We start from the raw sequence: 14,639 nt of genomic DNA on the forward strand, positions 1-14,639 counted from the left end.
TGCCATGACTCAACTTCCAAATAACTTCACCTGTATCACTGAGAATGTTTATAGACAAGAGCCACAGCAGCCTCCATATATATATACACACACGTGTATATATTTGAAAACTGTTTCAGTGAAACAGCGCTGTTGGGGTGCTGTGGCTCAGGAGGTAGCAGCTGTCAATCAACCGCGACAGGCGCCTGAAAATGGAGCGGCGACGTCTCGAGTGACGTCACGAGTGACGCCATTTAGAACCCAAATCCGAGGTTATAAATAGAAGGTGAATCCATCAGTTTAGTACAGCACTCCTCCTCTCTCCGGAGTCCCGGAGACAACCAAAGCTGGAGGACCCCCGGTGCTCTGCAAGGATCGTGTTGATCGACGTGTTAACACGGGGTGTGCAGAGTTTCCTGAACAGTACCGGCCTGAGAGGACGATTACAGGCTTGGGGGATCCGATGCTCAAGGTCATAGTTGGAGGGACTCCAGGAGGAGAAAGTGCACATCAAGACTGGAAAACACTCAAACATCTTTCAACTGTTACATCATGTGCGACATACTTTCATATTTACTAGTGACTCACAGGAGAGACGATTGGAGCCTCTGCTCAGGCTGACTAGAGGCCAGCGGCTTCAAGCATGAACCTAGCTGCATCAGTCTCTGCCGAAGCAGCTGACCTTCAGCAGCCTGAGCAGTGTTATGATGCCTTTGATCTTTGATTTTCTCTTCAGTCATTGGCTGAACTCATCTTTGATCCATCAGTGACATCACAGCTGCTCACAGGTGACATCACAATCCCACAGAATCAGAGCTTTTAAATAGGACCTGGTCTCTTTAGATTTCAGTCTCTCCCACAGAGGAGAGCTGGACAGTTCTGAATCTCAGAGCTGAGCCGCTTGGAGCTCCTGCTCCAGGCTGCATCAGTCTCTGCGTCTGTAGTACAGTATCTAACTGATCTGAACGTAGCTCCAGAACTACAGACAAAACATACTGATGCCAGCACTCCATTCATCTTGATAAGATGTTCAGTTTAGTACAGGACTTCTCCTCTCTCTGGAGTCCACAAAACTCCGGAGACACTCAAAGCTGCAGAACCCCCGGTGCTCTGCAAGGATCGTGTTGATCGACGTGTCAACACGGGGTGTGCAGAGTTTCCTGAACAGTACCGGCCTGAGAGGACGATTACAGGCTTGGGGGATTCGATGCTAGAGGTTAAAGCTGGAGAAACCCCTGGCGCGCTGCAAGAACATCTTATCAAGATGAATGGAGTGCTGGCATCAGTATGTTTTGTCTGTAGTTCTGGAACTACGTTCAGATCAGTTAGATACTGTACTACAGACGTATTTGAACTAGTACGAACTAACCTGACTAGTCTGATTTGGACAGTGAGCACAGCTTTAAATAGGACCTGGTCTCTTTAGATTTCAGTCTCTCCCACAGAGGAGAGCTGGACAGTTCTGAATCTCAGAGCTGAGCCGCTTGGAGCTCCTGCTCCAGGCTGCATCAGTCTCTGCGTCTGTAGTACAGTATCTAACTGATCTGAACGTAGCTCCAGAACTACAGACAAAACATACTGATGCCAGCACTCCATTCATCTTGATAAGATGTTCAGTTTAGTACAGGACTTCTCCTCTCTCTGGAGTCCACGAAACTCCGGAGACACTCAAAGCTGCAGAACCCCCGGTGCTCTGCAAGGATCGTGTTGATCGACGTGTCAACACGGGGTGTGCAGAGTTTCCTGAACAGTACCGGCCTGAGAGGACGATTACAGGCTTGGGGGATTCGATGCTAGAGGTTAAAGCTGGAGAAACCCCTGGCGCGCTGCAAGAACATCTTATCAAGATGAATGGAGTGCTGGCATCAGTATGTTTTGTCTGTAGTTCTGGAGCTACGTTCAGATCAGTTAGATACTGTACTACAGACGTATTTGAACTAGTACTAACTAACCTGACTAGTCTGATTTGGACAGTGAGCACAGCTTTAAATAGGACCTGGTCTCTTTAGATTTCAGTCTTTCCCACAGAGGAGAGCTGGACAGTTCTGAATCTCAGAGCTGAGCCGCTTGGAGCTCCTGCTCCAGGCTGCATCAGTCTCTGCGTCTGTAGTACAGTATCTAACTGATCTGAACGTAGCTCCAGAACTACAGACAAAACATACTGATGCCAGCACTCCATTCATCTTGATAAGATGTTCAGTTTAGTACAGGACTTCTCCTCTCTCTGGAGTCCACAAAACTCCGGAGACACTCAAAGCTGCAGAACCCCCGGTGCTCTGCAAGGATCGTGTTGATCGACGTGTCAACACGGGGTGTGCAGAGTTTCCTGAACAGTACCGGCCTGAGAGGACGATTACAGGCTTGGGGGATTCGATGCTAGAGGTTAAAGCTGGAGAAACCCCTGGCGCGCTGCAAGAACATCTTATCAAGATGAATGGAGTGCTGGCATCAGTATGTTTTGTCTGTAGTTCTGGAAGCTACGTTCAGATCAGTTAGATACTGTACTACAGACGTATTTGAACTAGTACTAACTAACCTGACTAGTCTGATTTGGACAGTGAGCACAGCTTTAAATAGGACCTGGTCTCTTTAGATTTCAGTCTTTCCCACAGAGGAGAGCTGGACAGTTCTGAATCTCAGAGCTGAGCCGCTTGGAGCTCCTGCTCCAGGCTCTCAGTCTCTGCGTCTGTAGTACAGTATCTAACTGATCTGAACGTAGCTCCAGAACTACAGACAAAACATACTGATGCCAGCACTCCATTCATCTTGATAAGATGTTCAGTTTAGTACAGGACTTCTCCTCTCTCTGGAGTCCACAAACTCCGGAGACACTCAAAGCTGCAGAACCCCCGGTGCTCTGCAAGGATCGTGTTGATCGACGTGTCAACACGGGGTGTGCAGAGTTTCCTGAACAGTACCGGCCTGAGAGGACGATTACAGGCTTGGGGGATTCGATGCTAGAGGTTAAAGCTGGAGAAACCCCTGGCGCGCTGCAAGAACATCTTATCAAGATGAATGGAGTGCTGGCATCAGTATGTTTTGTCTGTAGTTCTGGAGCTACGTTCAGATCAGTTAGATACTGTACTACAGACGTATTTGAACTAGTACTAACTAACCTGACTAGTCTGATTTGGACAGTGAGCACAGCTTTAAATAGGACCTGGTCTCTTTAGATTTCAGTCTCTCCCACAGAGGAGAGCTGGACAGTTCTGAATCTCAGAGCTGAGCCGCTTGGAGCTCCTGCTCCAGGCTGCATCAGTCTCTGCGTCTGTAGTACAGTATCTAACTGATCTGAACGTAGCTCCAGAACTACAGACAAAACATACTGATGCCAGCACTCCATTCATCTTGATAAGATGTTCAGTTTAGTACAGGACTTCTCCTCTCTCTGGAGTCCACGAAACTCCGGAGACACTCAAAGCTGCAGAACCCCCGGTGCTCTGCAAGGATCGTGTTGATCGACGTGTCAACACGGGGTGTGCAGAGTTTCCTGAACAGTACCGGCCTGAGAGGACGATTACAGGCTTGGGGGATTCGATGCTAGAGGTTAAAGCTGGAGAAACCCCTGGCGCGCTGCAAGAACATCTTATCAAGATGAATGGAGTTCTGGCGTCAGTATGTTTTGTCTGTAGTTCTGGAGCTACGTTCAGATCAGTTAGATACTGTACTACAGACGTATTTGAACTCTTGCTAACTAACCTGACTAGTCTCATGTGGACAGTGAGCACAGCTTTAAATAGGACCTGGTCTCTTTAAACCATCAGTCTCTGCCAAAGCAGCTGACCTTCAGCAGCTTGGAGCAGGAGATCCAAGCGGCTCAGCTCTGAGATTCAGAACTGTCCAGCTCTCCTTTGTGGGAAAGACTGAAATCTAAAGAGACCAGGTTCTATTTAAACGCTCTGATTTTGTGGGATTGTGATGTCACCTGTGAGCAGCTTTGATGTCACTGATGGATCAAAGATGAGTTCAGCCAATGAGTGAAGAGAAAATCAAAGAATAACAATTTAACAGCAATATAACACTGAATAATAAGTTGGCATTATATGGGAACCATAGTAGACATCCACACTGCAAATAAGTCGATCACACATAACATCTTCATTTTTCTGTTCAAGGTTTATTTCACCTGACATTTACCAAATGTCATGTGTTACAACACAATGAAATTACTAGTTACTTTTCATTTGATCCCAAACAACACTTGATGATCCTGTGATTCCTCTTCCCACTATCCAAGACATAAAAACCAACAGTCCTCATACCTGTTTAAATACTTAAACATTTTGTATGGCAGTGCCAGAGACTTTCTGAAACACATCCAATAATGTCTTAAAAATCGACATAATCTTTAACGATTTAAAGAAAAATACATTTCATAGCATTTTGCCCAGCAACAACAATTTTTTCAATTGATCAATAAATGGTCAAAGTATTGTTGCAAACACTGTGATATTGGAAGTGAATATTCCATATGAGCAATTACAAAACAGTTAGCTTCAACTCAGCAGTTTGATTAAACAAGATACATGTGGTGTGTGTTGATATGGAGTTTAACAGCACAGGGACATTAACCTGTATGTATCTACTGCTTTATACTGTACAGCCGGGACGCAACCAGAGGGTGAATCAGAGCTGTACCAAATTCAAAACACTTTGTTGCAGTTAGGTACAAAACATGTAAAAAAATGCCAAATCCATTCAACAATTTTTTTATATTGTATCTATTTAATTCTTTAAATAGAGTTTTCCACACATCTAAGATGGGGGATAACTCCACTTGAAAATTACAAAACAAGGTGAAGGTGGAAAATCTTGATCTAGCCCATTTGTTTCCAGAATGATGTTAAAGTATTTTCCTCAATCTTTGTCTCAGCAGTACTTCTAATACACAACAAGTGAAGACCAGGGAAGACAATTTTGTTTATTCCCTCATCTCAGAAAGTAGCAGTAATACCCAAAGACAAAGCGATGAAAATAATATCACGCTCATCTGCCACCCACCCACACACCCACCCAGCTGTAGTCAAACTGACTTTTTGTACATTCTTCTCTGGTCCCGCTGTCCTGGGCGTGTTTTCACCCTGTCAGTGTCTTCAGCGGTACCACAGAGCGGACAGGTGGTGTTTAACCACATCTTTCTCAGAGCAGAAGCTCGTTTTTCTCACTTTTCACTGAGTCAGTCTTTCTCAAGGCTTCGTCAAAAACTTCCGAATGCATCATGGTGACTCAGAATTTGAGGAGGGACCCTCATTCTAGGCACACAAGTCGTGAGGCACCATTGAGAACGGCAGTTTGGGACTGTGGGGGCCCTCGTGAAAATCCGACTCACAGAAGACAGACATTGAGGCAGGGTTTTACAGTCTATCCAAAGACGTTTTACTCACTGACTGATTAGATTTCCACTTGCTGCAGCAGCAGGAAAAATGTACATATGTAGAAGACTTGTCTTGTGCTTAGTTTGTGATTAATGAAAGTGGATGGTAGGCATAATGCCTGCATTAAGAACACAGGTCAAAGACTAAGTACTTTCAGCCGCAATGAGGGGAGGGCGAGGACAAGCACATCTCTTTTTAATCACTTCGTCCAAAGACATCTCGACAGTTAGAGTTGTGAAGTCCACTGAGCATGAGAGAGACGGAGTGAAGAGGAAGACGGAGAGGAGTCAAAAAGGGCATGTGTGTGGCCACAAAGCTTGAGTTGCTCCCTTCAACCGAGCAATGTCTCACTGCTCCATTGTTCAGTGAAGCCCGGGAACTGTGGAGTCAGTCAAGCAGAGTAAGAAAGGAGTAAGGTGCTTTGGGGGGAAATTATGACCTGCAGTTAAGGGTCAGGTTTTAGTAGATTTCATCCCAGGTCCCCAGGTTCTTTGACAAAGATAACAAAATGGTCATAGTGAACGCGTTCTGCTGTATTGTACAGAAGGCAGGGGCGCCTGGGTGGTGGACAGGCTTATGGGCAAAATGCAGGTTTGAGAATTCAAATTCAAGACCTTCAAATAATATTTCTCTACATTCTTTTCCTAAACTTATGCATGTGTTTTCTGTGCCTACCACTAACCTTACCCTAGCCAATTGTGTAGTTGTCATAACTAGCTCAATGCTTTGTATTAGGCCCGTACAATTGAGGTCAAAGAAGTCAAGTCTGACATTCATTCTCGACTTAGAGTTTGTGTATGTGTTGGTCTTAAACTTCATAGGAACTTTACCCACAATAGTGTAGTTGCCATGTGCCTATTTAAAGCTAAAGATAGTGGGCAACAAAGTCACTAGACAAGATCAAGTAAAGGGTTTTGTGTAATTGTCCAATATCAAGTGCATTACTGGCAATAGCAGTCAGATTTCATCATGTGGTTGAATGCAGCTTATTTGCATCAAGTAAGCAAATTAAAATCTTCGGGGTAAAGCAAGGCTGCAGTGTGTTTTCTGTCATCTATGACACTGAATGTTTGTCATTAGCAGCATGTGTTCCCACGGCAACATATGGAAAATCCAACCAATAAACAGCCCGCAACCAATTTCATTCAAGTGCAGCCCATATGCTATTGTGCTATTAGGCGGTTTCCATTGCCATTATCCCTTTTTTTTTTTTTTTTTCAAATTGCATACACTGCATGCTCTAACACACCCTTAAAGCCCTCATACCCTGCACAGATGTCTGAAAGAAAGATCTTCTTAATGCATGTTCAGATTATGATGACAGTGAGGAGCACCCCAACACGTATTGATACTTTACTAGGATCTGGATGGTCAAAAACAAGCTTACAGTTCAGCAACATGAAGAGAAAAAAGTAGAAGTTTTCCAAAACGCCCGACAGGCTGGTAAGAAAACAAGGCACATATATGAAACACTGACATGATCAAGACACATTTGTAGAGAGAAGCAGAATCAGGTGTCTAGCAAAGGAATAAAACTGTGTGGAGATGAGTCTGGAAATGGAAACAGTGGAAATGAAGGGACAGAGGTCACATGTCCTCATGATACTAAAGATTGTTGTCAATGAGAATGTTTCATGGAAAAATAATTTAGTGTCAAGGAATGTGGGATATACAGTTTTCTCTGAGGCTGAATAACGACACTGTTGAATGTGCTTCATTTGTTCATATAGGCACAATATGTTTCCACTGAACGCCGACGAGTGACAATGAATTATCACCCAGTCCTACTTATGCACAATAAGTGTTTACATCTGCAAATTACCAGTTCCATGAGAGATGAGCTCCAGGCTTAATTACAGTTGTATGGAAATGTCTCTTTAGTTATAGGAAAACGACCCAGTAACAAGTGTAATAAACCATTATCAGAGCATCTGTTGCTTTGCTGACAATCAGTACCAAGTTGCACACAAATACCTGTCTGGTATTGCTCCTCTAATCTAACTCATTGAAATATAACTTTAATGTGCAGCTGGTTGCTTACTTTTTATGTTAGTGCACCATTGCTGCAATGTTACACTGTCACATACAGGAGAACATCAAAGCGTAACTTAAGGTGCAATGGGGGGAAGCATTCAGCAGTGCTACCGACAATAAGCCTGTTACATTCACGTCTGATACAGTGAAACGTGTTTTGATGTCTTATAAAGTCACTTTATAGTCACAAAAATCTATTATATCTATTATATCTGCTATTTAAAAAAACAGATTATGTTTTGTCATGGCAGCAGTGTGTGTGTGTGTGTGTGTGTAGTCTTTTTAATGGTTTCTTGAAAATAGTGGGAGCCTTTGTTTTCCAGAAGGCAAAGCAGCAGTAGAGAAGCGTGTAGGAGCTTCTTACTGTGCAAAATACATCAGTGGGTTTAGACATTTCATGGGCATTAAAGGTGACAGATTAAATAATACGCTGGCGTTATCTTTCAGCGTACTGGACTGAGTAGATTAAATTTAGTTTAATTTTAAGTGGACACTCACTTCATTAAATGATCAGTCCTTTTTTCTAAATTTAACCTCACCCCTTTTTCTCTCTCCCTGTTCTTAATGCAGATTGCGGAGACGTCGAACTCTTTCCTGAATCGCATGCTAAACAGAGACACCATCACAAGAATAACATATAAAAGTAAGTTTGTACTTTGTTTGCTAGGGTTTATCTCCTTTATAAGGTATTATAAGGTTAGGCCTGTCGGTCTATCCGTTCTTGTGTGATACAGATTCAGGTTGGGTGCAATTGGGTAAATATGAATGCTACAGGATGTGGATGTTGTTACGCCTGCAAGGGAAAACCTACTAGCTGGAGGAAGCTGTTGGTGAGGACACATGTTAGGCAGCAGTCAACAGCTGCTCTCGAGAGGTTTCCCTCTGCCAGACTGGCACACTGGAGACGCAGCATCGGCGCAGAGATCGCCCACGGCTAGTTTGAAAAAAGAAACTAATAATTGGATTAATGGCGAGACCGGCTGGGTAAACACACTGACCCCTTGTGGCCGGGAGGAGTCCCAGAGGCAGAACCCTGCAACCTCCAGAGCAGGAGGTGGGGGGGGTCCTCCGGGGCCAGCTGGAGGAGCTGGAGAGGTGCATGGATCTTGACAGCTGTCAAAACTCCCTGAGATACACCATCTCACACACACACTGGCTCACACGTTCACACACTGCCCAACCCCCATGCTCATGAGTTCTTAGGCACATCTCCCTCACAGCCGGTGCTGCTTCTGGCCTATAACATATTTTTACAGCAAGCAAGTGGACACGTGCAAACACAAAAATACATACATGCCACCCAAAGAGAATTATTTATGTCATGTGCACAATAACTGAACTGGGATCACTCAGCATAACATATAATGTAGAGAAGATTAGAAAAGTGTCATTCTATCACAGATGACGCCAGTCACACTTAAATTAACATCCTTTTGATGCATACTGTTTGCAATATGCACTGTTTAATATGCAGAGCGCAGCTGAATTAGCATTAAAGCCACAGTGGCCCACCACAGTGACCTCATCAAAACAGGCAGCCCATTTGTCAACAGGCTGGAGCGCGAAGAGGAAGAGAGAGAGAGTAACAGTCTAATTAGCGTCTTGACAGTCGAGACAGTTTGGATAAAAGAGGTTTTGTGCTGCAACACCAACAGCCCGTCATTCACAGAACAGTAAATGATATGTGAAATAAGAAGCGAGAAAAAAAAAGCTGTTATGAAAGAGGAGTTCAGTGTGTGATGAGCTGTGGGGAATGGATTTACAACCTGCACACGAAGAGGAGGATATATTAAATAAACTCACAACTTCCAAAGTGTATGCAGCTGCGTAGTTAACAGTAAATACGCCCCCCAGCCTTAGCAGGGGCCAAGCACCTCGCTGCAATTTGGAGTTGGCACCTTGAGTTAAAAAGCAAAGACCATCAACTTTTTTATCTCTGCCTGCCCTCGTTAATTCTTCATAGGTTTGTCACTATAGGAAAACTTTTTAAATGACATACAGTGAGTTGCTGCAATTTCATATTACAAATATAGGATTTGAAGATTTTTAAAGTCAAATCATATCAATTTAATCGGAAAAATCGAATAACAAATTCACATTTTTTGATTCCTCTCCTTTCAGATGATGCGTATCTACTGACTGGCCTGAATATAGAGGAGATCTACCCAGAGACTAGTAGTTTTATCACATATGATGGATCTATGACCATCCCTCCGTGCTTTGAGACAGCCACATGGATCCTGATGAACAAGCCGGTGTACCTCACACGCATGCAGGTGAGCATCGGCACCCAGACCTGGAACACTCCCTGAATTTATGACATTGTCAGTGAGGTTTTACTTCATAAAGTGAACTGTTGTTCTGCCTGCAGTGAAACATAAGCTTTTACTTATCTTCTTCTTCTTCTGCTGCTTCTCGTTGGTACATAATGCAGTGGTCTATAATTGTTCTCGTTATTATGTGGTTTCCTCAACCATTATCTTCTCTCTCTCTCTCTCTCTCTCTCTCTCTCTCCCGTGTGCCTGTCCTCATGCAAGATGCATTCCTTGAGGCTGCTGAGCCAGAACCAGCCATCTCAAATCTTCTTGAGCATGAGCGACAACGTTCGCCCCGTTCAGCCGCTCAACAACCGATGCATCCGCACCAATATCAACTTCAGCATGCAGGGCAAAGACTGCCCCAATAACAGGGCTCAGAAGCTCCAGTACCGAGGTAGAAACACTTGAATTGAATTCACACTGCTGCCAACGTTACCTCACCTCCTCATCTCCAACATCAATAGTTCATAATAGGTTCTTTTAAACAATGCACACTGCTGTTAATGATAAACTATAATGTTTTCCCTAAATCTAACCAACTCATTATTCCTACCTAAACATAACCATGTCTCTTTTGTGGCTAAACTTTTGCATGTACTGTTTCAGTACTGTCACATCCTTCTTACACACCTCTATCTCCACTGTATTTTGTGTAACCACGTTATTATAGAGCATATTTTTGGGAAGGGTTGAGCCAGGAAGGGTACTGGGTGTAAATACCTAAAAAAATATATGAATCATGATCCACTGTTGCAATCCCCGTGGGATCTGCTGTAGCTGTAGCTCAGTTCTCTCCGTAGCTGTTTACAATCTAAACTCCTGACAGGAAGCTGACAAGATCTTCTTTTCTGTCAATAAGCGTGATGAATTATTACTCATCAAACTCTCAGCTGCAAGGGGAATCATTTTCCCAACGTTATTTGTTTTAGTTACGACATCCCACAAAAAAAAAATTCTGGGGGATTATTGCTTGAGCTATGCTCACTACTATAATTAATAAACTTAATATCGACTTGGAGTGCCGAGCTGGGACTCAGCTTATGGCTGCTAAAATGTAGACTGATGCGCTAAGAGAATGAGGGGGAGAAAAAAATGGGCAGTAGAGAGTCAGATGGGAGGGGGCACACACAGCACCTGTTTGGCACTAACTGACAGATCTGGCTGAAAACTGGTTTGTCACAGCTCACTGCAACCTGAGAGCTGTTGCTGCAGTCTGTTTGTCATCTCCTCTGCTCTGTTTCAGCCAATATCTGCTGCACAGAATGTTGAATTTCACCCCTGAAGCGTAAATACGTTAAAGGCGAGAGGTAGCACCAGTCCCTGCTATCCGCTGTGTTATATTGTCACTTTTTCCTGCTCAGGGTTTACTGTACTGTGGCCGACACACGCCGCAACTGTCTTTCTGTCTGTATTCCTCTCATTCTTTTTCTGTTCTGCTCTACCCCGACCTCCTCCCCCCCTTAAAAAGAAATGAAATTCTTATTCTGTGCAGCAGCTGTGGGGAGATTTCAACCCCTCTCCGCCCACCTCAGACACTCCTGATCACCAAACAAACGTATGCCCCAGAGACTCTCTGAGAGCAAACCAAACAAAACCAGGCCCCGTCTTTTTAATTGTTTGGCGATTTAAAGACCTTCAAGATGGAGCGAAGAGGCTGGAGGGAGGTGGGAATCTTGTTAAAAGGGAAAATACGTCTGTTTAGTGATTTGTGTCAGCCTTCGGACCACTGCTTCGCTCCCGGGAGGTGATCGTCAGGGTAACTGAATGTGAAATCAGGGAGGTTGGGGAGCCAAGCATGTGTGTGCACATGTGTGTGTTTGCTTTTGTATTTTCAACACTTAATGAGAGTAACGATGATTATGATAGAACACTCGTCGTTTATCAAATTACATTGTTTACTCCTGTTCATGGCACCCTCTGGTTTTTCTGTATAATTTTCTGTAAAGGCTGCCACTCAAAACATAATAGCATCATCCACCCGAACCCCACCCACCCGCCACCACGCAGCCATACACATTAACTCCATCCACTCGAGCGCCATTCCTTTAAAATTGTATGTTATCACTACAGATGAAATATGACGAAGAAAGGGGGGGGGTGAAGGATGAATAATGTGGCAGAGCAGCTGAACCATGGTGAGCGCCTCACGTATAAATCAGTATTCTCACTCCTGTCCTTCTCCTCTCTTCCAGTGAACGAGTGGTTGCTAAAGTAGCCTCCCTTGGATGAGCTCGGAGTCGAGCGTCAGAGACGGAGAGCGGGGAGCAGGACGATTTGATGTGGGGGGGGGGGGGGGGGGGGGGGCGGAGTGGGGGGGGGAGGGAGGGAGGGGAGGATGGGTGGATAAATAAGGGAAAGATGTGAACCCAGACTCAAAGGCTGCATCTCATTTAAGATTCTTTCATGGCATTGTATAAAGACAAACAACACCGGACATTATCTGAATTAAGGAACTTTGCATCGCAAGCAAAGAGACTCTAAGATGTGTTTGAATCCTCGATCTTACACATGCTATTGAGTCCTTTCCCCCAATGTACAACTATATCTAAATGAACATTTTGATACCAATACTTTTTTGGGAGAAACAAAAAAAAAGGAAACTATCTTGAAAAAAGAACAACAGCAACATGGAAGCATTTATTTGATAGCCTCCCAGCTAATAGGACAACGTTGGGACTTTAAAGCCTTTGTACATAAAGAAGTTGCTATCAGTGCAAAAATCTATGGACTAAGTCACTGCCCCCACCCAGCCAGTCAAGACGAAGTGCTCCACAAGACTCACACAGTTCATTAAAGTCACCACCAAGGCATGCAATCAGCAAAACCAACAGAGAAGTAACACAGCCTTACCTTGTCATTTTCCAAAAAAAAACTACTCATGTCATGGGAGATAAGCAAATATTGCAGGCTTTCTTTGAGCCTCCAGGCAACCCGTTTGTACATATTATAATTGTCAATAATGCAGAAAAATGAATATGTAAAGAAAAGTAATGAATTAACATTCAAAAGATATATTAAGAGGATTTAAAAAAAAAGAGACAAAAAGTTGAGAATTTTAAAAAGCTTGGCGCACTTTGAATTCTGGAGCAGTTCTCAGTGTGAGCTGATGCCTTTTTTTTCTGTTTTATTGTTTACAATGGTCATACACTGTGTTTGAGTAATGTTATCAGCCCAATAAATGTGTCTGGAAAGTTCACTTTGGAAAATGTTTCACTATATGAGAATCTGACTTATTGTACCTGTACCTGTTTTGTACTGTTCCATATTAAATGTGTTGATATGTCAATGTTACCCCTCAGAGGTATGCTCAATAACAGCATCCGTGAGTAAGCATTGATCAGAGATCTCATGGTAGTGTTTTCCTGACACAGCCTGTGAACTGAATGGCGTGGGATGGTGTCCCGCTGATGCGGATGCAGCAGTGCGGGCTGGCTTTCTTGCCTTTGTTTCCCTGATACAGCTGAAGCATGTCAGCCGCACACAGAGGAAGCTCTTTGAGGGTGACCACAACTTGTCATAGTCTTTCAAATCACACCAGTGGCCATCAGCACGAAAAGGAGAGGAAACTCCTCTGCTGTGCTGATAAGGGTACAATACAGGTTCAAGCCTCTATTGGTTGACCAAGGGAGAGGAAGAAAAACTTTACGAGTCGGTTATTTAAGATCAGACCAAAGGAATGATACAGCTGGTGTTAATGAAAAGATGCTTAAAGACATTCATTTACATGAGATTTACACAAGACACCCATAGTTATGGTTCCATATAGTCCCTACAACCTACATGTACCAGTACAACAGTAGGTTTATTATCATGAATACATGGGTCAATTAGATGCAATCGACAGTGTTGTGTTAAGAACACAGATAGACCAACTTATCAGTTACCTTGATTGCATTAGGTTTAGACAGCTTGATATGGGATTGATACACTTTTATTTAAACTTGAACACTGAACATTGTGCTAACCATTCAACTCCAGACTGATTCAGCCTGTCATTTCCAATCGTGTCCTCCCACACACAATTGTGTTATGATTAAGAGTGTGCACAGAGAGGTGAGACTTTTCCACACTGTGAAATTTACTTTCCTTTCCGTTCATTTAGTGCATTTATTTAGTGTAGTACATGTGTATAGCACAGATTTAATAACTTGATCATTTACTTTAAATGTACTCTCGACTTAGTCTATACTACTCGGACTAACTTTTTCAAACTACTAAATGATTTCAAGTGAAACATACTGTTAACCAGCAACCATGTTAAAACAATGCAAGAAAACCATGAAATAAGATTTTACCAATTTAAAATAATAAAGCAGGACAAAATCAAAATGCAAATCAATATTCTAACAAATCAATGTAAAAACATGGCACGTAAACAGGCAATAGTGTTTTTACCTATATTGTAAAAAGGGACAATACACTTGTGCTTATGCAAGTAACTTTAGACCGTCACACCTCTTCAGAAATGTATAAATATAGCCAGATGCACCCCCCCCCCACTCAAAAGGAAAGTTCATAAACTTCAATTTAAGCATACTCTCAGACCTTTTTGGGCTAATGACTTTGACCGACCTCATTTATCTGCTTGTGACTGAGCTTGGGCAAATCCCTACAGGGAATGTTCCAAGATCTTTCGAAAAGCCTTTTAGAAGAGGATCTTAGTCATATACATATACATATATATATATATATATATATATATATATATATATATATATATATATATATATATATATATATATATATATATATATATATACATGTCATATATAATGGCAAGAAAAATTATGGGAAATGTTGTTAATTTGTGATAAAACATGATCTAATCTTCATTTAAGTCAAGAGTAGTAACACACTTGATGTACCTAAAATAATAACAAGAATCTGATCGTGTTTTTATTGATAACAACCATAAAAACCGCATTCAACCCTT

General features: G+C 42.8%; 1 protein-coding gene across 1 annotated transcript in view; it reads left to right on the forward strand.

Annotated features, from left to right (window-relative positions):
- Positions 1-11,990, forward strand: part of ca10a (carbonic anhydrase Xa) — a 177,429-nt gene extending 165,439 nt beyond the window's left edge. The window contains exons 7-10 of the mRNA XM_026350502.1: positions 7,959-8,031; positions 9,510-9,664; positions 9,926-10,100; positions 11,899-11,990. Of these exons, the coding sequence (XP_026206287.1) occupies positions 7,959-8,031; positions 9,510-9,664; positions 9,926-10,100; positions 11,899-11,921 (426 nt within the window). The 3' untranslated portion in view covers positions 11,922-11,990. The remainder of the gene's footprint in view (positions 1-7,958; positions 8,032-9,509; positions 9,665-9,925; positions 10,101-11,898) is intronic.
- Positions 11,991-14,639: the final 2,649 nt, after the last annotated feature.

Source organism: Anabas testudineus, chromosome 19, assembly GCF_900324465.2.
Source record: "Anabas testudineus chromosome 19, fAnaTes1.2, whole genome shotgun sequence".
Lineage (NCBI taxonomy): Eukaryota > Metazoa > Chordata > Actinopteri > Anabantiformes > Anabantidae > Anabas > Anabas testudineus.